The sequence below is a fragment of the Oncorhynchus clarkii genome, chromosome 10 (genome assembly GCF_045791955.1).
Source record: "Oncorhynchus clarkii lewisi isolate Uvic-CL-2024 chromosome 10, UVic_Ocla_1.0, whole genome shotgun sequence".
In the NCBI taxonomy this organism is placed as follows: domain Eukaryota; kingdom Metazoa; phylum Chordata; class Actinopteri; order Salmoniformes; family Salmonidae; genus Oncorhynchus; species Oncorhynchus clarkii.
The window spans coordinates 40,408,387-40,436,241 of NC_092156.1; the positions used below are offsets into that span (position 1 = coordinate 40,408,387).

Here is a 27,855-nt window from a genome sequence, read left to right on the forward strand (position 1 = left end):
GAGAAACATTGCAGAAGAAATCAAAAATGTCCCCATCACTTTTTGTTCTGCAAGTAGACGAATTCGACTGCTCATATAATTTAGTATAATTTTAATCAATTTGGTAAGACACATTAGTTAAAATGAATTCAAAAAACACTTAATGTAAATTTAATTAATTAAATAAGCAAGACGCGAAGTAGTTCTGGCTGGCCACAATCATATTAAGTAAAATAATATTGGTTTTAGATTTAGACTAACATTTGCACACTCTAACGTAATAGGTAAATACATTCAATTAAGGTTTCCCGTGTTAAAATAGCCTCTATGAAAACCCCCATTGCGGACTGGGAAGAGTGGCGCACACTATGCAGCACTCACTAAGCGCTGCCCTTTTCAAACGTCCCTTCAGCCCTAAGTGCACGAAGTCGGGTGAGCGCCGGCGGGTTTGAGAAACAGGCAAATCAAATCAGGAAAGTGACTAGACTGAAGTTGGACGTTTGGATTTTGGACTCTGTCATATCACTCATGCGAAAGAAAACGATGGAAAAAGTGGAAATAATATTTGATCACAGATGAATTCCGCTAAAACCTCAGAGTTTAGTCTTGGATTTACGAAGCTCACTCGGATTCGAGAAGAAGATCCCAGTTATGTGGACGATCTCGTGGGCAACCTTAATAATGTGACCGGGAGGTTTTGTGTGAGCTATCAGTAAAGTATTATTTTTGTAACAGTGTACAGAAATACCAATCGTCCCGCACTGAGTTATTCGGAGACTTGCTCTCAGCATAGGCTACACAAGCGCAGCGCACAGCCACAGAAAAGAGAGTTGGAGACGGCGTGGTAGGCTATTTTACTCAAGAAGGAAGCAGACCATTTTTTAAAATAAATATTATTATTTAGATCGAATAGGCCGTATCAAACATTTGTGGCTAATACAAATTAGCTTCAGTCCTCTGCTGCTTTGGAATGATGCCTGCGCGTTCAGTGGGAATTTACTTTCTACTCGGATTTATTCACATTTGTTCAGGTAAAGACTGCACTATTTCACCTTATTTGACTTTGGTTTTGACTCTGAATTTGAAAAGTAATATTCCTGTAATAGTCTATTCTCACGTGTGAGCGTTTATGAGCGTGTGCTTGTGTGCGGCAATTAAAGATGGCATGGCATGGGTGGGGTGAGTTGAGAAGTATCGACCGACTTAGGCTACACACAACTTTACTATCTGTTTCATCCTTTGACGTTGTGTGCCAAGCCCAGCGGTGTGGCACGAATTGGTCTTTGTCTGAATTATGGTCTGACTGTTGACAGCCAGGATGTGCTCTTATTGCCTTAGTTGTGTAAAATAAAAAAACTCTCATAGTCTCACGTCGGAATGAGAAGTTCATCGATGTTTATCAAAGATCTCATTTCGAAGTTGTTCCAAACATCACATTTTGAAGTGTTTGGTTACATCTCTGTATGTTCCCGGGTGAAGTGTAGGCATTAACTCAGAATTCTTGAGGTTAGACATTAACTCCGAATGGTAAAGGTTAGGTTTAAAACAAAAATATAAAAATCTACTTTCTATAGCTGGATTTGAACATGCAACCTTTATAACCAGAGGCAGATGCTTACTGTATACCCACCCGGCATCCCTGTCTACTTGTCTAAAGTAACAGCACTCACTCACTGTTGCCCCTTGTGGCTGATTTCCAGTAGGCAGTTCACCTGGGATTACAAGTCAGTATTTGATCACACACACACACACACACACACACACACACACACACACACACACACACACACACACACACACACACACACACATCAAATACTGACTTGTAATCCCAGGTGAACTGCCTACTGTAAACATTTGTAATTATGAATCACTGGCAATCACATCAGCAGAGATCCTGAGATAAAGAGTGAGACCATGTCCTCCTTATATTGTTTTAGTGTCCTGACTGTGCCTTCTCCTGGGTAATCACCTGTCAGGGTGCCAGCTTTGCCGCTATCGGTGTTACACTTAGAGTCAAAGTGAGAAAGACTGTGTTGTGTGTGTGTGTGTGTGAGAGAAAGACTGTGTTGTGTGTGAGAGAGAGAGAGAGAGAGAAAGAGTGTGTTGTGTGTGTGTGTGAGAGAGAGAGAAAGAGTGTGTTGAGTGCGTGTGTGAGAGAGAGAGAGAGAGACTGTGTTGTGTGTGTGTGTGTGAGAGAGAGAGAGAGCGAGAAAGAGTGTGTTGTGTGAGAGAGAGAAAGAGTGTGTTGTGTGTGTGTGTGTGTGAGAGAGAGAGAGAGAGAGAGAGAGAGAAAGAGCAAGAGTGACTTGAAATAGTCATTCTTCAGGAGTAAATAAGCAAGAACAGACGAAGGGTTTGTGAACGTGTAACAACCGGTCAACACACACTTTCTGGTCACTGAGATCAGCAGTGGTGCAGGTTATTAACGACTAACAGTAGAAAGAGGTCCAGGTCAGTGGAGAGAGGCCTAATGAAGTCCTATTAACAACACCGCTAGTCTGAACAGGCTTGTGTACATACTGATGGGACTGGCCCGTATTGATAGGACTAACAGTGATAGAGATTTATAATATACTCTTTAAACAAAACCGTGGCCTTTTCTGTTTGATTGTGGATGAGCAAACTGCTGATGCCAATGGCGATAGCTTATCTTCCTGTTGTCCGACTGATAACGAAAATATATTACAGACAAAAATACTTAACAATTTACAAAAACATTAACATAGACATTACAACTAAGTCAGATAGGGGAGAGGCATTGTGTTGTGAAGTGTTGTTTTATTAGTTTATTTAAAGCACCTTTTTCTGTTTGCTTGAGTAATTTGAGATGGAAGGGAGTTCCATGTGATCATGGCTCTATTCAATACTGTGCGTTGCCTTGAATTCATTCTGGATTTGGGGACTGTGAAGAGACCCCTAGTGGCATGGCTGGTGGGGTAAGTATGTCTGTCAAAGCTGTGTGTAAGTTGATTATACAGACAATTTGGACATTTCAACAAAGTAATATATCTCACAAGAACAAGAATTGATACTGATTATCTCTCGTAAAACCCTCAACCAGGAAAGACTGGCATGCATGTTGTTGATGTTAGTTCTGTATGTGCAATTAAGGGCAAAGATGCTGCTCTGTTTTGAGGCAGCTGCAGCTTTGCTAAGTCTTTCTTTGCTGCACTTGACCATATTACCAGACAGTAATCAAGGTGGGACAAGACCAGAGCCTGAACAACTAGTACGGTTGATTTTTGTGTCAAAAAGGCAGAACATATTTTTATAACAAACATACCCCTCCCGTCTTCACAACAACTTTGTCAATATGACTTGACCATGATAATTGACCATCCAATGTTAAAAAAATAGGAGTTTAGCTTCCTCAGCTCAGTGGTCACACCTTTCACACACAACTCCAGTTGAGGTTTAGGTCTTAGAGAAAGTTTTAAACCAAATACAATTATTTTAGTTGTAGCTGTATTTAAGACCAGTTTATTATTAATCAACAGTTCGGATACTGACTGTAACTCCTTATTTATAATTTCAGTGAACTCACTGGCTTTGGGTGCTGACATGTAGTGTGGAATCATCTGCATAAATAGCCATTCTAGCTTTGTGTGAGACCAGTGGCAAATCATTTGTAAAATATATATATATATATATAATAAAACAGAGAGAAAGAGGGCTGTTAGAGCCAGCAAAGGGTGCTTTCCTATTTTTAGGCAGTGGAATTACTTTAGCTTCCTTCCACGCCTGTGGACACACACTCCTTTAGGCTTTGGTTAAAGAGCTAGCAAATAGGGGTGTTAATACAGTCTGCTAGCATTCTCTATAGTTTCCCATCATGGTTGTCAATGCCTGGTGGCTTATTATTGATGGATAACAATAGTTTTTCCACCTCTCTCACGACTTGACCAAATTCATAACAGCAATCCTTCTTTTCATAATTTTATATTTATTTACTGAACAAAAATATAAACGCAACATGCAATAATTTCAATGATGTTACTCAGTTACAGTTCATATGAGGAAATCAGCCAATTGAAATTAATTAGGCCCTAATCTATGGATTTCACATGACTAGGCAGGGGCACAGCCATGGGTGGGCCTGGGAGGTCATAGGCCACTTTGGAGCAGGTGAAGAAGCCAGATGTGGAGATCCTGGGCTGGCGTGATCACATGTGGTCTGCGGTTGTGAGGCCGGTTGGACTTACTGCCAAATTCTCTAAAATGATGTTGGAGGCGGTTTATGGTAGATAAATTAATATTAAATTCTCTGGCAACAACTCTGGTGGACAGTCTTGTAGTCAGGATGCCAATTGCACGCTCCCTCAACTTGAGACATCTGTGGCATTGTGTTGTGTGACATTGTGTTGTGCACATTTTAGAGTGGCCTTTTATTATCTCCAGCACAAGGTGCACCTGTGTATTGATCATGCGGTTTAATCAGCTTCTTGATATGCCACACCTGTCAGGTGGATGGATTATCTTGGCAAAGGAGAACTGCTCACTAACAGGGATGTAAGGAAATGTGTGCACAACATTTGAGAGAAAATAAGCTTTTTGTGCGTTTTGAAAATGTATGGAATGTTTTATTTCAGCTCATGAGACATGGGAACAGCACTTTACATGTTGCATTTATATTATTGTTCACTATTCAATGTTGTCATTTCACTTCTGAGTTTTCCCATCTTACTTCACTTATAATTAATTCACTGTATCACAATTCCAGTGGGTCAGAAGTGTATATATACACTAAGTTGATTGTGCCTTTAAACAGCTTGGAAAATTCCAGAAAATGATGTCATGGCTTCAGAAGCTTCTGATAGGCTAATTGACATAATTTGAGTCAATTGAAGGCCTACCTTAAAGCCCAGTGTCTCTTTGCTTGACATCATGGGAAAAAATGCAAATCAATCCCAGAACAACAGCAAAGGACCTTGTGAAGATGCTGGAGGAAACAGGTACAAAAGTATCTATATCCACATTAAAATGAGTCCTATATCGACATAACCTGAAAGGCCGCTCAGCAAGGAAGAAGCCACTGCTCCAAAACCGCCATAAAAAAGCCAGACTATGGTTTGCAACTGCACATGGGGACAAAGATCGTACATTTTGGAGAAATGTCTTCTGGTCTGATGAAACAAAAATAGAACTGTTTGGCCATAATGACCATCGTTATGTTTGGAGGAAAAAGGGGCAGGCTTGCCAGCTGAAGAACACCATCCCAACCATGATGCACGGGGGTGGCAGCATCATGTTGTGGGTCTGCTTTGTTGCAGGAGGGACTGGTGCATTTCACAAAATAGATGGCATATTGAAGAAACATCTCAAGACATTAGTCAGGAAGTTAAATCTTGGTCGCAAATGGGTCTTCCAAATGGACAATGACCCCAAGCATGCTTCCAAAGTTGTGGCAAAATGGCTTAAGGACAAAAAAGTCAAGGTATTGGAGTGTCCATCACAAAGCCATGACCTCAATTCAATAGAAAATTTGTGGGCAGAACTGAAAAGGCGTGTGCGAGTAAGGAGGCCTACAAACCTGATTCAGCTACACCAGCTCTGTCAGGAGGAATGGGCCAAAATACACCCAACTTATTGTGGAAAGCTTGTGGAAGGCTGCCTGAAACATTTGACCCAAGTTAAACAATTTTAAAGGCAATGCTACCAAATACTAATTGAGTGTATGGAAACTTCTGACCCACTGAGAATGTGATGAAAGAAATAAAAGCTGAAATAAATCATTCTCTCTACAATTATTCTGACATTTCACATTCTTAAAATAAAGTGGTGATCCTAACTGACCTAAGACAGGGAATTTCTACTAGGATTAAATGTCAGGAATTGTGAAAAACTGAGTTTAAATGTATTTGGCCAAGGTGTATGTAAACTTCCGGCTTCAACTGAATATATCATGGAGTTATGAAGACATATGGTGTTTGGGAAACACTGTAATGAGTAAGTTAGATTGCGGCCCCATTACCGGCTTTATGTGTCACAGCAGTAATGTGTTGAGGAAGTGCTAATGGTATGGTGCAGCACAGCGTCCAGAAAAACAGTCGCTTTCAAACGAGGGTTTTCGTGGCTAATTGAGGTAAAACAGGAATTCTACTCATAGATTATGCATGTATGAACTACACATTGACACGTCCAGCCCAAAGCAGAAGGTTTAAAAAGTACTTAGTAGTCGCCAGAGTTATGGAGCATGTCTTTATTGCCCTTTTTCAAGCCGGGCTGGTGTGTGTGTGTGCAGGCCTCCTTCTTACCCCAGAGTAAAGGGACAGTAGAGGTAGCAGGTCCATGTTAGCCCAGTGGCCTGCTGTGCTGCACACCATCCGTTCAAAGTGGCCCCTGTTTACTAAACAGATAGTTCTCAGGTGCTTCGCTCCATAGCTTAGCTTTGCCCACCCTACCCGGACGAGTATTTTAAGTGTGCCACCTTGTCTTGTCTCTCCGTCTCCACGGCACAACAACAGATGAGAGAACAGAGGACCATTAAGTACAAGACCATTCTAGACCTGTACAGGTGTTGTGCTCAGGGTGCTTCTCAGACAGAATAGTGCAGCTTTGTGTAGCTGCCTCGCCTAGAACATCCCTGCTATGACACTCTCATTCCTCTTCTCAATGCTACATTTGGCATTGTAATTGAACAATCCGTACACTTTAAATGATGCCCATTAAAAGCAATCGGAAATAATTTGTTCCCCCTGCAAATCCGAATGATGCATCCCTGGAGTGGCGACATGATGCTAAGCAGCCTTACCCATCGGTCCCACCGCTCCCTCCTCCCCGTGCCTCCATGTTTTTAACAGCCAACGTTCTCCTTAATGAATGCTCTGTAAACTCTCAGCCTCAAACGGGAATCTCTCCCAAGAGAAACACATCTATGTTTTTCCTCTTTTGAATTGTGTTTTCCTGGACTGTTGTTTCCAACACTGCTCGTATAAGGGGCTTGTGAATGACGAACATTGGCCTGAGATAATAGCCTCCTTCCTGTCCAAACCTTGTTTGGCCTTGAGACTCTCTCAGCCATGGCTGGGCCAGATATCTCATTCTGAAGGAGGTCAGGAAGGAGTGTGAGAGGAGGAGGGAACAGAAAATAAATGGGTTAGAATATGCTCTGTCATTTGCGTTTCCACTTTGAACCTGGAGACACCTGGCCTGCCACTGCCTTGATAGCTGAGCACAGGTCAGAGTTCACATGTACCTGGACACACTGGCTTGTTGACAGTGACACAGTGACACAGTGAGCACCCATGCTCCTGACAGAGGGACAGCCCACAGTCCTGTGTTGTGACACCGTCAGTAATAACACAGCGTGGAGTATAATGGACAAATGCAGCTTGATGAGGAGGCTGACCTGCTACGTCATCCCGTATGCTAATGAGTCTCCCTCCAGTCAATTTGATCCTGACTGTGATTCGCTGTGTTCCTTCACTAATGAGACTCCTCCCGCTACGGATGATGAGGCTGATGGCTGGGCCGTCTTGTGCTCTAAAGAGTCTCCCTTTGATGTCCCTGTTCTTGACGGACTTGTCAGTTTCCTCCTGTTCTTCCTCTGGAATAATGAACTAATGAGGGAGAAGCAGCACCGTTTGAATGGAATGTGTCTCCCAGCATGTCCACCGTAAGATGTGAATGACTGAGTCAGGAAGAGGGAATAAGGGAGGAAGGGAGAGAGAGGGGGTGGAGGAGTGAACCGTGTGTGTAATCTCCCCATACAGTATGTTTTAGGAGCATTCGTACCCTCACATCAGGGCCGGAGCTGGTTCATTCTAGCTGGCTGAAGTCTAGTTGTGTTTGTTTAAAAGGAAACACACACTCACAGCTCAAGCTAAACGTGGCATTCAGTCATTCCTATGTTTTCTTTCTCTCTCTCCTGCCGGCAGCAATCTTGGCACGGCTTCCGTTCTTAACCACATCATAATGGTTTTTAAAGCAATTTGTTTCTTTGTCGTTTTGGGGTGAATATTTTAAACCTGGTTTGTGATTTATCATTGAATTGAGTTGGCAGTGTATTTGTTGAGAGTTGAGCTGGAGGTGACAGTATGGCAAGATTACGTTGTTACCTTTTTTCTTACGTCGTGTTCCCTTGTCCTCACACACACACACACACTCCCACACACAACCCAGTGATCTACAGTTAAACATTATGGAAACAAAGCTGTGACAAATGGACCCTGCAAGCCAGGTGTGTTGCCAAGCCACTAGAAAGAAGAGCACTACACTGACACAACAAGAATACTGCTCACTAGGAACACTTGAATACCTGACAATGGGATTTCATCACTCTACCAGAGTAAAACTAAGACCTGCAATAAACCACAATAAAACCACATCGCTATGCAGCTCTAACCATTTGTTTTCACTGCTTGGTCAGTCTTGGTCATAGTGTATTGGTTTGCAGCTCAACAAAGCACAGTGCAGTTATATAAAGTGCATTTAGAGTGAATTTTGCATTGGTATATCTTGTTTTAATTTCCCGTACTAACAAATGGATCCTCTTTCCTTTATCGACAAGTTGTTTGAAAGATCCTTTGTGTGTTTGGATGTAGGTGTGTGTGTGTGTGTGCGTAATGGTATTTGTGTGTGTTTGTGTGTTGTAAGAGCTGTGCTGAAAGCAGTGTTTCCTGATTGCTTTCCTTGTTTACGTGCTGGTTTCCTGGGGTGCTCAGTGAGCTGAGGAAGACATGGAGGGCTTTAACAAGTGCCTGTGGGGCTACAGGTCAGAGGTCATCACACCTCCACACACACACACACGCATGCATGCACACACACACACACACACACACACACACACACATACACACACACACACACACACACATTGCCCCTGAAGAGAGCCTGGAATGTGTCTCTGAATGATTGTTCCTGGCCTGGGGCATGGAGCCCCCCATCTCTGAATGATTGTTCCTGGCCTGGGGCATGGAGCTCCCCATCTCTGAATGATTGTTCCTGGCCTGAGGCATGGAGCTCCCCATCTCTGAATGATTGTTCCTGGCCTGGGGCATGGAGCTCCCCATCTGAATGATTGTTCCTGGCCTGAGGCATGGAGCTTCCCATCTCCCACTCAGCTCCCCCTCCTCCCCCTCAGCCCACGGTACTATGAGGCCTTCAGACTGTTGCATCCTGGGACCTGAGGTGAACCTGAAAGGACCCCCCCTAGACAACCCTGTCAACTGACCCCAAACCAAAACTGCAATCGTCCCTCTGCATACCAACCAACCTGGTCCATGTTGGTCTGTTGACCTGGATAGACCATGGGTCCCAAAGCTAAAGAATGCAAAGAGTATTGTGGTTTACTGTAGACTATTTGGTCTATCTCTACCAAAGCTTTCTGTCCTTCTAAGGTGTCTGGCATCTGCTGTGTGCTCAGTGCTCAGGGTGAGCGAGGGCAGTTTTGGATAATTTGTTCTGTAAATAAACGCTGCTTAGTTTTCTCTCCAGCCCATAAGGTTGTCTGTGGTTGGTTGAGATCAGGAGGGATCCCACGCGTCCGGCTCTGGAGGGTCTGTTTACTCTGGCTTTCCAGCCAGTGTCCTCCTCCTCCCGCAGTAAAGCTATATGGAGACAGGGAGTGTGTGTGTGTGTGTGTGTGTGTGTGTGTGTGTGTGTGTGTGTGTGTGTGTGTGTGTGTGTGTGTGTGTGTGTGTGTGTGTGTGTGTGTGTGTGTGTGGAGAGGGTCAGCCAGCTGGTTTCACTCTCAGATGGCTTTCAAAAGAGTCTTTGTGAAAAACACATTTGGAGTGGATATTATGCTGTTATGACAAGGCCTCATGGGTTGCCAATACCCCAGTGAGGTTCTAAGCTATAAACAAGGACCTAATAGTGACCTACGTTATGCTGTGTTTGTTTTTGGAGCGTCAATATCAGCTTTTCCCCTAAATAAACTGTGGCTGAATACAGAGTGGAACCCATTGAGCAGTGCCGACCCAGGTGGAAATGTTTCATCAAATAAAAGGCTGTTCCCCTCACCCATTGCCCCTAGCCAGTTTCCTACAGGGAGCCTCCTGTGGTCAGAGGGAGAGGGTCTGACTAACCACTCTCCCATCCCCACCTCCCCCCGTCTTGTCCCCCTCGCCTTTTCTATGTGGGAGTCTAAACCAAGCCCTCAGGACTCCCCGACGCATCTACATTCTCTTAAATCCCCTGGAATTCATTATAGTGTTCTTGACATCAGCTGAACGTTTACTAAAACACAACTATCAGGCAGCTTCACACCCTGGATGGGAGGGTTTACACATAACCTTGTATGTTTACAGAATAAATCTAATATAATGCGATAGGGTTGCAACCCACACACTCAGGGCACCTAGAGACAAGTACCCCTCATCTCATCCTACAAGATTGTTTATTTAACCCAGACAGAACCCACCTTGACAGATTGATTCATAACTAGCTTCATACTTGACCCTCTTCTTGTCCTCCCTCTCCACCTCCTCCCATACCCTTCCTGACAGTACAGTGACAGAACTCAGACAACATGCCCTCCTCTCTAGGTTCAATTAGCACCCACTGTTCTAGGGCTAACCTCATCATTAAGAGTTCCCCCCCAACATATCACAAACCACCCACCTGCCCCAATTGGATTTCAATGGGAAATTAGCTGTATTAGTCTATGGTTAATGGAGGATTACGTGTGTGTGGGAGGAATGATGTTTTCAAATGTCAGCTGTAAAATGCCATGGTGATAGCAGGTCAATAGCAGTTGCTGATATTCATTTGGTTCTGTGTAAACTCTTTCAGTTCTATAAAGGTGCCTATCGATTAATGGACTAAATATGAGATCAGTACTCTTCACACACACACACACACACACACACACACACACACACACACACACACACACACACACACACACACACACACTAGTGATTAGCTTGGCTCTTTGACTAATTAAACCCAGGATTAGAGCTAATCAGGATGTGTGAAACAGCTCAGTCTCGTTAGGGATGATAGGCGAGGAATGCACATTATCCCTGTACCACACACTCAATCCTCCTGCACTCTCCCCCTTGCTTAGCCAGTCATTGGTGACACACCAGATACACAGTTCAAAGCTTTCAAGGGAAGACTGAATCCTAATGAATAGCTTTCCCATTTGTGCCATTCTCTTTTATTAAAGAGACCAAAACACACTTAATTTGCAGATCTATGATGAGCCAGTAGCTGTAATGCTGGGGCCTGGGATCCATTGATAAGCATGTGTAATGAGTCAAGCTGAAGGCTCCAATAGTTCCCATAATTATTTGTGATTGAATACACCCCTGCTGCATTATACCTGCCCTCATCCCACCCCACTATTCTTACCCTAAACCCCAGCAGCTTTGTGATCATGCCCCTCTCATCTGAATGAGGAAGAGAAAGCGAGGGGGGTCCGGACTGGGAGTCAATGCGGTGGTGTAACGATAAGCTGAGATCAGCCTGTCGATGTGCATCCGGGACACTTTCTATTAGATTTCGACAGAATTCTGCTGGATTCGTGTTGATTGTCCACTTTAAAACCCATGCATTACCATTTTAAGGAGTCAGTCTCTGTCATAATGTCGTTCCCATGGAATAAATGAATTTGAAACACTATGGAGAAAATAGCTTGGTTCACTGTCTTGGTATACTGTAATTGTGAACATTCTTCTGTTGTGTTTGGAGCTCTTGGCTCCTCCATTGTGGCGGTGGTTCAACCAGATGGATGGATAAACCATCCCAATCATAGCTCCAGTCCCGAGAGGCTGGCATCATTCCTGGTCTGGTCTGGCCTGGGCCCAGTATGGTGTGGTCGGTATGCTCTACCACGGCCTCTCTCCATTACATCAAATCAAGTCCCATCCTACCAGCTCCTGTCCTCCAGCCACTCGTCACCTAACATGGCTGATTTGAGTTACCCTGCAGTCTTAGAGGGAGTGAGTGAGTGCCTCATCAGCAGCAGCAGTATAGTATTGTGCCCTGAGGGCTAACCTTGTTATCACACAGAGTGGACATGCCTATCTTCAGCTTAATTAACCAGAGGTTGACCTTGTAATGGAGCCTCAGCCTGCCTGACCTATCTGGAGCCAGTCTCCTCTCCTAGCAGAGCAGCACTCAGTAAGGACGGACGGACGGACACTGTGTCTGGAGGCTTCTAATTAAGAGCTGGAATGAAGGGGGATATCATTAGTGAGGGAAGGAGATAGTTGCTGTACGACGTGGGAGTGATTGAGTCAGTATGTGTGTTTGTGTATAGAGTTTGTATGTGTACTGTGTGTGTGTGTGGGCGTGTGTGGGCTTATACGGTTTCTGTGTACAGTGTTTGTTATAGTGTGTGTGTGTGTCCATGTGCGTACGCGTGTGTGTTATAAAGCGTGGGTGTGCGCAGCATTTCAGGTGGATCCCGAGATAGGGGCCAGGAACAGGCTTGTCTGTTTGGCTTGTTCAGCCATACACACTTAAATGCAGCAGATACAAAAGACATGAATACGTATCTCTCATCTATTCAGTCTAATGCACACATCACAAATATTTCATCGCTGAGTGATCATAACAATATCCTCCTGTTCCTGTATGGTCTGCAGTAAGCTGATGATGATGGCTATTGTTCCTCCTCTGCAGTAGAAGTAGCAGTGTACTCAGTCCGTCTCTCTCAGGCTGGGTTACAGTACATCCAGAGCCCTTCTCGTCTCTCTCCCCGAATATAAAAGTCCAGAGTTGAGTAACGACCACAGTGTGTGGCGATCCGCCAGCCCCTCCATTGCAGAGGCGCTCAAACTGCTACTTCAAGCTAAATTTGATGCCTTTGTGACTATCTGAAATTGAAACCTTACCTCATCGGAAGAAATTGCTCCAGGGTGATGGGGGTGGTGGGATTGGGGGGTGGAGGGAGTGACGGGGGTGAAGGGGGTGGGGATCAGAGCTGTTGAGTGGTGCTGTCTCTGACATTCGTGGTCTCTGGTGGTTGTGTGTGGAAATAATGAACTCATGAGAGATCCAGGCCGAGGATCAGTGGCTATGTGGATGAGCTCCTTGATAAAAGGGAACTTCAGATAGTCATTAATCTCACTGACATTTGCTCCCATAGAACACCGCTCCGCACCGGGCTCAGCTCAGCAGCAACACACCTTGGTTTCACCTCGAAACGTTCAAACCCGCAGTGTCTCTGACACACACGCACAATAGTGTACCGCTGCTTCTGACAACATGATGTCTTGTACGATTGATAATAACGCATGGTTGATATTTTTTGATTCAAGGCCCCGACATAATAGTCGATTTGATGGGAGGTTATGCAGGGTTGCGTGGCTGCTGTATAATGAGTGTCCTGCAGTGCAAATGTCATAAGCCCTTAATCCTACCCCCTCTAGCCACATGGAGTCCACTCCATCCACACGGCCTCATCTTTCACTGAACCCACCCACTGCTGTTAGAGCATAGATTGCTGTCTCTCAGTTTCTCTGTCTCTCTACACTCACACATACATCACGCAAAGTGCCTATAGGAATCCCTTAATACCAGCATGCAGTGTGCGAGGGGAGAGAGAAAGGGAGATGCGATACAATAGGAAATGTCATCTAGTCGAGGGGGAAGAGATGTCCTGGGGGGGTGATTGACATTAGCAGAATTCCTGTGGATTCAGGTTGGGTAATTATAGAGCTCTAGGAAGGACTATTCTTCACCATAATGAACTGACTTCTCTATGGCAGGGCACTGCATCGCTGGACTGTGTGTTTTATTGCCACTCTTCCCTCTGTAATTCTTTTTTATTGACAGTCTCAAAGGTCAAATTGTTTTGCAGATGTGTTGTGTTTGAGGGATGGTCCCATAGCATATACCACAGTAGGAGAAGACTGGATAAGAGGGATGAGGGCCTCTCTAATGTGGACTGGGTCAGAGTGGGGATGAAGGCTCAGTTGTTTCCAGCCTTAATCACTCATAAAGACTGGTGTGGGTCCTGGGAGTGAGATGGGAGTTATAATGTGTGGTTCATAAGCTCACAACCTTAGCCCCCAGGGTAGATTTGTCTCAGCTCCCAGTCCCAGTGTGGATCTCCCAGTTTCCAGTCCATCTAATGACTAACTGTGGCCTTGGCCAGGCTAGGGGAACACTTATCTGTCCCCTAGCCCCCCCCCCTCCAACAGAAGTGAATGTCTTTTTAACGATGTCCCAGCCATGCACTTTACTGTGGCTGTATTGATAGAAAATGCCTCCTCCAGCTGAATTTGCCCCTCATTAATTTCCCATCCTAATATTTATGTTGCCTTGTTAAGCACGCGTTAAATCCCAATGCCATTTTCCCAAAGATCCCTTCATTCCGCCAGGCTGCTCCCAGGATTGTTTTCCCCTCCCTCCCTCCCTCCCTCCCTCCCTCCCTCCCTCCCTCCCTCCCTCCCTCCCTCCCTCCCTCCCTCCGTGCCCCTCGTCTGGGCTCAGCCTCCTCTGGAAACAGCAGCCTTCTCGGAATCTCAATCCTGCCTTGGATTTATGATGCCATTTAATTCCCATTCAGGCCAATAACATCAAGGGCTCCAACCATTCATTCTGCTGTTCCACAGGACCTTGGAAATAGCTTCCGTACACCGGCCACGGTGAGAGAGTTGTTTCAAGTTGTAAAAGGATGTTTGTGTGGTTGTGTGTGTTTGTGATGGGGTTTATAGAAGTGGGGATATGCCATCCTGAGTGGGCTATGGTTCTATGCTGCTGTGTAAATGACTTGGTGCACAGTGCTGCTCAGGCTGTCTCCTCACAGTGTGACAGAGAGTTGACATCTGGCTGCCGCTGCCAAGGGCGTCATTAAGATCTAAAATACATGCTGTTCATGCTGACACACACACCAGTGGCGGTCGGTGCTGTTTCAGATGAGGGAGGAGGATATTATTTTTCATAAGCCTGGCCTTATTTCTATTACACCATATTGGATGACTGTCATTCATATTCCATTCAGTCCCACTTGTTGTTGATTCTTCACAAAAAAATACAGTTTTATATCTTTATGTTTGAAGCCTGAAATGTGGCAAAAGGTCGCAAAGTTCAAGGGGGCCGAATACTTTCGCAAGGCACTGTAGCTGATCATAGGGTGTAATCATTAGTCCAAATTCAGACAAATTCAGGTATGTTTATCCCCGTTTTGTTTGATTCTGTTTAGGAAATGTTTTTTCAACAGAATCGGCAGAATGAATACACCCCTGATCACAGTTCACTTTTATAGCAGCCACATTGTATTTCTTCTCGCATCTATGCGCTCGCCTCCTCTCACCTTTTCCCTTTGTCGCTTGTGGACTGCTGTATATGATGTTTCAAAGCCAAACCATATCATAACTGCTACACACAGCCTACATCGTTGTCCCTATTATTAGCTAAAGTAATGTCATAATCAACATAGCTAATAGAACTAACGCGTTAGTAAATCCGCTGCAATCGTGCAGTAAGACTGTTAAGATGGCCCCGAAGAGGATGGCTGATATTATACATGCTCCTAACCAACTGTGCTATTTTATTCGTTTTTTTGTGTTTTTATTTTGTGTTGTTAGATTTGTACTTATTTTGTACGTAATGTTGCTACTACAATCTCTTATGACCGAAAATAACTTCTGGACATCGGAACAGTGATTACTCACCTCGAACTGGAAGAAGCTTTTTCTTTTAACGAGATCGAAGAGAAGGATATACTGCTTTTCTGGGAACAGGCCCAAATCCCCGTCATTTGCGTGAAAAAGGATGGAGAAAAAGGGGGCGGAGGTTGGGCTGCCTTCTGAGAATTCGTAGGCGAGCGAATTGCCATCTGTTTTTATTGGCTAACGTGCAATCATTGGAGAAAAAAAAATGATGACGATTAAGATTATCCTACGATTAAGATTATCCTATCAACGGGACATTAAAAACGGTAATTTCTTATGTTTAACCGAGTCGTGGCTGAACGACGACACAAATAATATAGAGCTTGCGGGTTTTTCAATGCACCGGCAGAACAGAGAAGCTATGTCTAGTAAGACGAGGGGTGGGGATGTGTGTCTATTTTTCAATAACAGCTGGTGCAAGATGTCTAATGTTAAAGAAGTCTCGAGGTATTGCTCACCTGAGGTAGAGTACCTTATGATAAGCTGTAGACCCCACTATCTACCAAGAGAGTTCTCTTTTATATTATTCGTAGCTGTCTATTTACCACCACAGACCAATGCTGGCACTAAAACTGCACTCAACTAACTCTATAAGGCCATTAGCAAACAAGAAAATGCTCATCCAGAAGCGGTGCTCCTAGTGGCCGTGGACTTTAATGCAGGCAAACTTAAATCAGTTTTTATCAAACAAGCAAAGCGTCAATACAGGATTAAGATTGAATCCAACTTAATCCAAGGATTAAGATTGAATCCAATCCACTGCGCTACCCGGGCCTCCTATCCTTGTCTCATCGCGCACTAGCGACTCCTATGGTGGGCCGGGCGCAGTGTATGCTGACCAGGTCGCCAGGTGTATGGTGTTTCCCCCGACACATTGGTGCGGCTGGCTTCTGGTGTGGATGGGCATTCTGTCAAGAAGCAGTGCGGCTTGATTTGGTTGCATTTCAGAGACCTTTGCCTCTCCCGAGTCCGTACGGGAGTTACAGCGATGAGACAAGACTGTAACTACTACCAATTGGATACCACAAAATTGGGGAGAAAAAAGGGGTATAAAAAAAACTACACCAGCTCTGATGCTGGTCGGATGTGGCAAGGCTTGAAAACTATGACGGACTACAAAGGGAAAACCAGACGCGAGCTGCCCAGTGACATGAGCTAAATGCCTTTTATGCTTGCTTCAAGGCAAGCACACATGCACGAGAGCACCAGTGTTCTGGATGACTGTGTGATAACACTCTCGGTAGCCGATGTGAGCAAGACCTTTAAACAGGTCATCATTCACAAAGCCGAGGGGCCAGACAGATTACCAGGACGTGTACTTAAAGCATGCGCGGACCAACTGGGAAGTGTCTTCACTGACATTTTCAACCTCTCCCTGACCAAGTCTGTAATACCTACATGTTTCAAGCCGACCACCATAGACCCTGTGCCCAAGGAAGCGAAGTTAACCTGTCTAAATGATTACCGCTCCGTAGCACTCACGTCGGTAGCCATGAAGTGCTTTGAAAGGCTGGTTATGGCTCACATCAATAGCATCCTCCCAGATACCCTAGACTGACTCCAATTCGCAGACCGCCCCAACAGATGACGCAATTTCAATCTCACTTCACACTGCCCTTTCCCACCTGGACAAAAGGAACACCTATGTGACAATGCTGTTCATTGGCTACAGCTCAGCATTCAACACCATATTGCCCACGAAGCTGATCACTAGGCTAAGGACCTTGGGACTAAACACCTCCCTCTGCAACTGGATCCTGGACTTTCTGATGGGCCGCCCCCCAGGTGGTAAGGGTAGGCAACAAACACGTCTGCCACGATGATCCTCAACACTGTGGCCCCTCAGGGGTGTGTACTTAGTCCCATACTGTACTCCCAGTTCACCCACGACTGAGTGGCCAAACATGACTCCAACACCATTGTTAAGTTTGCTGACGACACAACAGTGGTAGGCCTCTGACAAGGAGGTCAGAGAACTGGCAGTGTGGTGCCAGGACAACAACCTCTCCCTCAATGTGATCAAGACAAAGGAACTGATCATGGACTACAGGAAAAGGCGGGCTGAACAGGCCCCCATTAACATCGATGGGGCTGTAGTGGAGCGGGTCGAGAGTTTCAAGTCCCTTGTTGTCCACATCTCCAATGATCTATCATGGTCCAAACACACCAAGACAGTCGTGAAGTGAGCACAACAAAACCTTTTCCCCTCAGGAGACTGAAAAGATTTGGAATGGGTCCCCAGATCCTCAAAAAGTTCTACAGCTACACCATCGAGAGCATCCTGACCGGTTGCATCACCACCTGGTATGGCAAGTGCTTGGCATCTGACTGTAAGGTGCTACAGAGTGTAGTGCGTACAGCCCAGTACATCACTGGGGCCAAGCTTCCTGCCATATAATTGGTGGTGTCAGAGGAAAGACCATAAAATTGTCAGAGACTCAATCACCCAATTCATACTGTTTTCTCTGCTACCGCACGGCAAACGGTACCGGAGTGCCAAGTCTAGGACCAAAAGGTTCCTTAACAGCTTCTACCCCCAAGCCATAAGACTGCTGAAAAATTAATCAAATGGCCACCAAACTATTTACATTGACCCCCCCCCCCACCCCCCCCCCCCCACACACACACACACACATTTGTTTTGTACACTGCTGCTACTCACTCTTAATTATCTATGCATAGTCACTTCACCCCTAACGAAATATACAAATTACCTCAAATTACACCACACACTGACTCGGTACCGGTACCCCCTGTATATAGCCTCATTATTGTTATTTAATTGTGTTACTTTTTATTATTTTTTACTTTAGTTTATTTGGTAAATATTTTCTTAAGTGTTTTTGAACTGCACAGTTGGATAAGGACTTGTATGTAAGCATTTCATGGTAAGGTTTACACTGTATTTGACACGTGACAAATAAAGTTTGATTTGAGTCAGTAAGCAGTTTAGCACTTACACTGGCGGGCCCCGGTGGCAATAAATTAGTAAAACCAAAAGCTGTACCTTGACTTGGAAGAGTTGTGAAATATGGCAAGCTTTTGACGATTTGGCGGGCCTGTTTGAGACTGCTCTCTCTATAAAATCTTATGTTATTGCACATATACACACATACATTTACACATTATCTCACTACTTTGCTTTTCGAACCAAACTTCATTTTTCTCCCTTACATAGTATCCTGCACGTTGCGCCTCTGTGAAGTGCACGGTGAACAGAATAGCAGCAGCAGGGGGTTGACCAAGACCTGGGCGTTTGCTCTCTTTCCTGAGGGTGCTCTGCTCCCACTGTGGTGTGTGTGTGTGTGTGTGTACACGCGCGCACATGCTCAGCTAGGGCCCATAACAGTTAAAAGTGCTTCACAATTCACAGTAATCACAATTATTTTCATTTTCCAGCCATGTTTACGAGTGACTTATAAGGAGAGACTGTATGTGGCACTACTGCTCCTGTCAATGTGAATTTATAGAGCGAGTGGTTGTACACACCTTTCCCACAAGGACATACACACATTCCTCTCCCGCATACCTGAGTGAATGACAGTGTTCAGCTGTTCATTTAATTGTAGTTTATACAGCCTGAGAGTATTTCACTATAAAGACCCTGAGTGTGTGACTGTGTGTGTGTGTCTGGAAGGCATGGGAAACACAGACTGTGAAGTAGTGGGTGACTTGACATTGTCCTGGTTGACTTTGAAGTTACTGGTATGGAGAGGACAGAATCAATTTGTTATGGCCTTATTTGACCACATTTCCCATTGGGGTGATTTGATGTGCATCCCCTGGGTGAGGTCAGGCATATAGTGAGTACTTGGTCAGTGGAGAGGTGTAGTAACCAACAGATGAATGAATATTTCAACACGTGTGATTACCCAGAAACACTGCTCTGCTCCTGCACATCCTTTGATGTTCTGCTGAATCCACATTTGCCAGAACTCATTATAAAATTGGCCAGGGAAGAGATAGAGAGGGGGGAAAGAGAGAAAGATAGAGAGGTGAGGGGGGGGTGAAGAGAGGATGGTCTTATTAACTTCTTCATTCTGGTTCCACTGAGAGAGTTCTTAGACAACTTTCCTCCAATTTCCTCCACTTAACGTCTGGAGCGGAGCAGCCTCTCTCTCTGATTTCCAGTGAACTTTGTCACACAATCTGATCCTGTCAATTCCCATCACATCCCCAATCCACGTCCAGGGCAGTATTCCATGCTAGCACTGAACTCTTCCCCTGGATACCATACTGGTTTTCCCTGTTTGTTCCCATCCCAGATCCCAGCCAGTGACGTCTCGTAAACAACCCCTGGTGGATGAGGTCATTAAGTATAGGGTATGGGGTTCTCCCCAGCGTTAGGCTTGACAAAATACTAAAACCTTCTCAGGAGACAGAGACACTGACCTAATTCAAGACCACAACCATTTAGCTCTGTTAAAGAATCTCAAGTAGAGTCAATTCAAAAAACACCAAACCATAACAAAACAAAACACCAAACCATAACAAAACAAAACACCAAACCATAACAAAACACCAAACCATAACAAAACACCAAACCATAACAAAACACCAAACCATAACAAAACACCAAACCATAATTTTTTGGTTGCGTGTTCTTGTTCTTCTAAATAACTGTCTGTGTTGTATTAGCCTTAGAGACGGTCGACACCTCTCTCCAAACGAGTGATGTTGTTAAAAGGCATAGACCAGTGACTAGGTACCAGCCAGCTCCAAATCTCTGTCAGACCAATTAGAGTGTGTCAGTAATCCTTGGCCTAGCCTGCGGATCACAACAAGGCAGCTAACAGACTTCTATGGACACGTAAGAATATTTTAACAAGCAGAGTCCTTTAGCCCTCTGTTCTATAGCCCTTATACTCCTTCCTCCCTTCTCATACCTGCCTGCTCTCATTAGGCCTGGATAGTTTGCTACCAGCTTTCGTCATAGTGACATATGGTATTATGCAAAGGAATTAGGGAGTTTGAGAGTAGATATTAATCTAGTTAAATTGTGAGTATTGTACACTGAGTGTACTAAACATTAGGAACACCTGCTCTTTCCATGACACAGACTGACCAGGTGAATCCAGGTGAAAGCTATGATCCCTTATTGATGTCACCTGCTATATACTCTCCGGTCAGTGTAGATGAAGGGGAGGAGACAGGTTAAGGAAGTATTTTTAAGCCTTGAGACAATTAAGACATGGATTGTGTATGTGTGCCAGTCAGTGCCAGTCAGTGTGAATGGGCAAGACAAAACTGCCTTTTGAACGGGGTATGGTAGTAGGTCCCAGGCACACCGGTTTGAGTGTTTCAAGAACTGCAACCCTGCTGGCATTCTCATGCTCAACCGTTTTCCATGTATCAAGAATGGTCCACCAGCCAAAGGGCATCCAGGCAACTTGACACAACTTTGGGAAGCATTGGAGTCGACATGGGCCTGCTTCTCTGTGGAACACCTTGGAGAGTCCATGCCCTGATGAACTGAGGCTGTTCTGAGGGCAGAAGGGGGCCAACTCAATATTAGGAAGGTGTTCCTAATGTTTTGTACACTCAGTGTAACTTTCTATATGTGTTGCATGTGGGTACTGAGTGTTGTGTTTGTGTGTGTCCACTGTTATGATAGATAGTGAGAAGACCATTGAGGTTCATTGTGATCCATTTTAAAGAATCCATTTCCCTCCTATTCCTGTCCATGACATTTGGCCAAAGGGGTGAGAGGGGAGTATGCACAGATTATATTACTATTTGCCACAGTATCATCCCACCAGACACACATAGACAATCAATCCCATGTCACCCCAGGCGTGGATTTACTTTACCTGCCATCTCAGTCCTGATTGGCCAGGACTCTCCATGTGATGGGGTGATGTCATACCCGGCGTCACCGGTACCAGGGGGTGACATAGAGGCTAAAGCATTCCACACGTGTCAATGTCACCAACCGCAACTCAAGTACCTGGGTTAGGGGAACCAGCGAGTAGACAATAATGTGCATTGTTTAAGGAGTGCTTTTAGAGGGCCTGGTGTGTGTGTGAAGCTGGGCCAGAAACTGTAACCCAACGCTACACCTCCTCACACTGCAGCTAGTGGAACGGCTTTATCGCCAGATCAGTTTTCATGGCTCATTCCCTGTGTGTGTGTGTGTGTGTGTGTGTGTGTGTGTGTGTGTGTGTGTGTGTGTGTGTGTGTGTGTGTGTGTGTGTGTGTGTGTGTGTGTGTGTAATAATGTGGTTTTCTATCTGTGAAGGAGTTACTTTACATTGAGAGATGGCTGCCAGTGTAATCCCCAGTGCAGTGCTTGGATTTGCGGTTGATATCTCATCTCTTTAAGTGGTGTGTTTGCATCACCCCACTCATGGCATCACACCATGTTTGGTAAACTGAGAAACAGGAATGTAAAGGACATACTAGGGATGTACTGATTCAGCCCCACCAACGGAATCGTGAAACCACACTTGATCGCAGCGGTGTAATATTCAACATATGCTCAGACAGTCACTGCCTGGTCCTTTTGGCGGTTGTATTAAGATGAGGATGCCTGTTTTGACATTAATTCATTCATTCATTTATTCAGTTAATTCATCCACTTATTCATTCATCCTTACACACATTACCTGGGTAGAAGGTGTGCTGGAATCAGATCTTCTTCCCAGTCAGTGGGCAAACAATTCTATGGTCTCCTCCTTGGTTTTATCTAATGGCATATGTGTGATTTCACATTCTATTTGTCTGCTCCTGGAAAGAGAACCCAGGGCAGTTCTGAAAAGACAGAGGAGATTCACCTCTGCCATCCTCCCTCTTTCACTCTCTCCTCGGATCCTCTCTCATATTCCCCTTGTTATCCCCTCATCCTTCACACCAAAGCTGATTCCCGTCACTACAGCAGAACAGCCTCAGGGATGATTGACAGACATAAGAAGTAAGTGTATGTCTGGCATAGCTGTTACAAATGACCTTTGGTGAGTGTGTGTGTGTGTGCTTGTTGATTGCGTGCCGTCTTGCTGCTGGGTCTTTGCAGATAAAGCCTGGTCTTGCTGAAGGCCACCTGTGGCAGGGCGATACACCAGCCAGCTCAGGGAGCTTCTCCAACCCTTAGGCACAAACCCAACACAATTAAAACAAGCAAAACAACAAGCGTGCAGAGAATAGGCAACAGGGGAGCCTGGCTGCCTTTCTCCTCGCAATTTATTATATCCTTCTGAATATGTCTGCACGGAGTGTTAATTGTAATTCAAATGAAATATGTATGATTTTGCCCTGTGGCTAGGTTGTTGGTTTGCTGTCTTTTCACCTTGGAGTTGTTTGTGTGTGGATGTGTTTGTGTTTGGGTTTGTGTGTATTCATTTGAAATGCTTGACGGCGCCCTCTCACCTGCCTTCGAAAACACCCCATAATTATGTTGTGCATTGTTTCAGGATTGCAAGACTCAATTAGATCAGTGTTCTCAGGAAGACAAGACAATCTTTCTAGGTTCTCTGACCTGGTACGTTTTAAATGTTATCCAGGGGCCAGAATACTGATCCTTACTGGGAAAGCAAAGAGTGGTGTTGTCACAATACCAGAATTTTGACTTATCGATACCAGGTTTAGTATCACGATATTCGATACCATCACGATAATTGACACCGACATGATACCATGGCAAAAAATGTTAGCCAAAGTCACAGAATGGCATTTAATCCAGACAGATCTTTTGAGTTCAGTATCATTACATTGGAAATGTTTTTGAATTTTGTACCATTCTAACTACACATTTGAATGGTAAATATCTTGATAAACTGGGTAAATCAAGATGTAGCCTAGGTGTTTTCACAATACAGGTGAATATGCATATTCAATAGAAGTGTGTGAATGCATTGAGTTATTGAGCTTGTTTTTGGCTGATTTCACGAGGCTACAGATGAAAAACTATCTGTTTACCGTCCATTTGGGACTACTTTTCTTGTACTGATCAACAACATTTGCATAGAATAAGAAATCTCTTATTTTATAAAAGTGTGCGCTGTCTCTTTAAGACCCATAAAGTCATTCACACACAAAGTCAGTTCGAGGATCAAAGATGATCTTGACTTGGAGAGACGTAAGGGGAGACGAAGTGAATGAATAACATTTTTGGTGACAATCATCTTTGTAAGCAGTAAAATGTTGTGTTGTGGTACTAGGGTAGTGAATTGGCTTCAGCTGTTAGCTAACAAGGACAGTTAGCCTTCAAAGCTGGACGTTACCGGTATCTTCTTGTATTCTAGTGTTCTAGCCTGTTCTGGATATTGTTTTGGGAACAGTAATTAGCCGTTTCAACATTTCTACATGCCGTGTTGCGTTATTCAAGAGGGTTAACTTCTGTGCAGCATAAGTGATGATGCAGCCCAGACTCCCAGTGAGTTCAGTGGTTCCTCATGTCAGGCTAGATCTAGCAAGAAGTAAGCAGAGCAGGGCATGGTGCTCTCACACTATAAGGGGACATCAGCTACACTGAAAGACGGACTTGATCCTCTCTCAATCAGTAGACGACATGAGACACATTTGAGAGAAGTACCGAAAGTAACAAAAAGTATAGTACCAAGTATCAAGAATGTGCCAGCGTTTCGGGTATACCATGCAACACTAGGAAAGAGTACTGTACCACTTGGCCCTCTGTTCCATCTTACTTCCCGAAGGCCCTACTGATGAAGTGGAGAGTGTAGAGGTTATCGATCTTCCCATAGATCAGCCTCTTGTTTCCCTCTACCTACAACCTAATGGGGGATATGGGGTGCTGTGTGTGTGTGTGTGTGTGTGTGTGTGTGTGTGTGTGTGCGCGCGCATGCGTGCGATTCAGGGTGAGGCTGACTGGAAGTAGCCGTTGGTCGATCTGCGTGCCCTCTTTCAGTGAAATTCCCAGCAACACCCTTCCAATGAGTAATCATAGCATCTCTGTTGTATATCATCACTATTTGTTGTACATTTTTACTATTTTCTACATTCTAGAATAACAGTGAAGATATCAAAACTATGAAATAACACATTTTACCTTTATTTAACCAGCCAAGTCAGTAAAGAACAAATTCTTATTTTCAATGACGGCCTAGGAACAGTGGGTTAACTGCCTGTTCAGGGGCAGAACGACCGATTTGTACCTTGTCAGCTCGGGGGTTTGAACTTGCAACCTTCCGGTTACTAGTCCAACGCTCTAACCACTAGGCTACCCTGCCGCCCCATATGGCATCATGTAGTAACCAAAAAAGTGTTAAACAAATCAAAATATATTTTATATTTGATATTCTTCAAGGTAGCCACCCTTTGCCTTCATGACAGTTTTGCACACTCTTGGAATTCTCTCAAACAGCTGCATGAGGTAGTCACCTGGAATGCATTTCAATTAACAGGTGTGCCTTGTTAAAAGTACATTTGTGGATAGGTCAGTCAATCCGGGAAATGTAATGATCTTTGAAAGTTTCTTCAAGCGCAGTCACAAAAACCATCAAGCAAACTGTCTCTCATGAGGACCCGCCACAGGAAAGGCAGACCCAGAGTTACCTCTGCTGCAGAGGGTAAGTTCATTAGAGTTAACCTCACCTCAGATTGCAGTCCAAATAAATTCTTCACAGAGTTCAAGTAACAAACATATCTCAACATCAACTGTTTAGAGGCCTTCATGGCTGAATTGCTGCCAAGAAACCACTACTAAAGGACACTAATAATAAGAAGAGACTTGCTTGGGCCAAGAAACACAAGTAATGGACATTAGACAGGTGGAAATCTGTCCTTTGTTCTGACGAGTCCAAATTTACGATTTTTGATTCCAACCACCATGTCTTTCTGAGACGCAGAGTAGGTGAATGGATGATTTCCACATGTGTAGTTCCCACCGTGAAGCATGGAGGAGGAGGTGTGATGGTGTGGGGGTGCTTTGCTGGTGACACTAAGTGATTTATTTAAAATTCAAGGCACAATTAACCAGCATGGCTACCACAACATTCTGCAGCGATAAGCCATCCAATCTGGTTTGCGCTTAGTGGGACTATCATTTGTTTTTCAACAGGACAATAACCCAACACACCTCCAGGCTATGTAAGGGCTATTTGACCAAGAAGGAGAGTGAAGGAAAAGCGGCCAGCAAGTGCTCAGCATATGTGGGAACTCCTTCAAGACTGTTGGAAAAGCATTCCAGGTGAAGCTGGTTGAGAGAATGCCAAGAGTGTTTAACACTTTTTTTGGTTACTACATGATTCCATGTGTTATTTCATAGTTTTGATGTCTTCACTATTATTCTACCACGTAGAAGATAATATAAATGAAGAAAAACCCATGAATGAGAAGGTGTCTCCAAACGTTTGACTGGTACTATAGGTATGTATGTGGCGGAACTGTTGGTTGTGTGATTTAAGCAGTGTGCCTGCTCCTCTCTCCACAGTCTCTGTAGGGAAATGTGTTGCAGCTTCTCTGGTGTTGGTCTGTGAGTTAGGACTACAGCATCATATCCCAATTAAAGCTTGATAAACGGTTTAACTCCCCAGTCAGGGCCACTGCAGGCACTGTAAGCCGGTCTGCATACTACAGTAGGTTCAGTTTGCTCCTAGCAGAACTCAACTAGGCTCAGTGAACGTATGTGCCTCGCATACTCCCCTGGCCTTCGCTTGAGAAACTAGAAGAAAGCGACAATAGTACTGTTTTTGCCGTGGAGATCTTAGTAGGGCAATTTCACATCTAACTGAAATGTTTGGTGAAGTATTTCTCAAGTGGAAAAAAATTGCATGAAAACGAGTCGTCTCTCGTTGAACGACAACAAAAACGTAATCAAAGAATCCCTACTGTTGACCAATCACTGACGAAGGGGCGTAGACTTCGGCTACTGAACTACGGCTTACATCTTGCCAAAAAGAATTAACTAAATGTTGTCGTCATATGCTGTATGCACGAACTGTTTCGGATGGGAAGCATGCGGGCGACTTAATGGCATCTGCATACTGGATTTGGTTTGCTCCTAGCAGACCTCGGCTTCGCACACTCCCTTAAAATATATTTCCTTGAAAAAGCGGCAATAGTACTGTTTGTCAATTTTTGTATTTCTTTTTTACCCCTTTTTCTCCCCAATTTCGTGGTGTCCAATTGTTGTAGCAGCTACTATCTTGTGTCATCGCTACAACTCCCGTACGGGCTCGGGAGAGACAAAGGTTGAAAGTCATGCATCCTCCAATACACAACCCAACCTAGCCGCATTGCTTCTTAACACAGCGCGCATCCAACCCAGAAGCACCAATGTGTCGGAGGAAACGTGCACCTGGTAACGTGCACCTGGTAACCTTGGTTAGCACGCACTGCGCCCGGCCCGCCGCAGGAGTCGCTGGTGTGCAATGAGACAAGGACATCCCTACCAACCAAGCCCTCCCTAACCCGGATGACGCTAGGCCAATTGTGCGTCGCCCAACGGACCCCCGGTCGCGGTCAGTTACGACAGAGCCTGGGCGCGAACTCAGGGTCTCTGATGGAACAGCTGGCGCTGCAGTACAGCGCCCTTAACCACTGCTCCACCCGGGAGGCCTGTTTGTCCATCTTGCGACGCCATAGCCAGTATACACTTCTTCAAAATAGTCTGAATTAATCTAAGATAACTCTGGAAATCTGTCATTAATTTTTGATGTTCTTGCTGAGGAGATCATAGTCGCACAATTTCACATTTAACTAAGAGGTTTGGTGCCATATTTCTCATAACACAGTATATGCGCAAACTGGGAAGCTTGCGGACGCCTTAATTCAGCATTGTGTGAACCACTCTTAGCCACATGAAAGAGCAGCCAAATCACAACTTCCTGCTCCCAACAGGCAGTAAAACTGGCGAAATACCACCCACAAATGGCTGCAGTTACTGGACATTATTACCCCCCTGCTCTTCCCCCTCCAACCTCTCCCCCTCTCTCTCTCTTAGATCATCTGTTTTTTTTTCTATCCTCTCAAATTCATTTTCCATTGCATAGCCCTTCACAGTTTTCACAAAAATACAGTATAGATACACACCACACAGAGAATCACACACTACACACACTTAGTTCAGCACTTAAACCCTTTAATGCCAAAGTGGATCTGGTGAAACAGTAAGCATACCTACAGTATAACCTGTACAAATCTCCATCATCAGTAGAAACAGTGAAGCAAATTAGCTAAATCTGGAGAGATGAGGGATGGAAGGATAGAAGGACTGGGGGATGGAGGGAGGCAGGAACACAGAGCTCAGTGAGGAGACTTTGTCTCATGTCCCCTGAGGGAGGGAGGCAGCAACACAGACCTCAGTGAGGAGACTTTGTCTCATGGCCCCTGAGGGAGGGAGGCAGTA

At 44.6% G+C, this 27,855-nt stretch overlaps 1 protein-coding gene across 1 annotated transcript in view; it reads left to right on the forward strand.

Moving 5' to 3' along the window:
* The first annotated feature begins 407 nt into the window (after positions 1-407).
* LOC139418469 (roundabout homolog 1-like) overlaps positions 408-27,855 on the forward strand; it is a 154,152-nt gene continuing 126,704 nt past the window's right edge. The window contains exon 1 of the mRNA XM_071167940.1: positions 408-1,010. Within this exon, the coding sequence (XP_071024041.1) occupies positions 950-1,010 (61 nt within the window). The 5' untranslated portion in view covers positions 408-949. The remainder of the gene's footprint in view (positions 1,011-27,855) is intronic.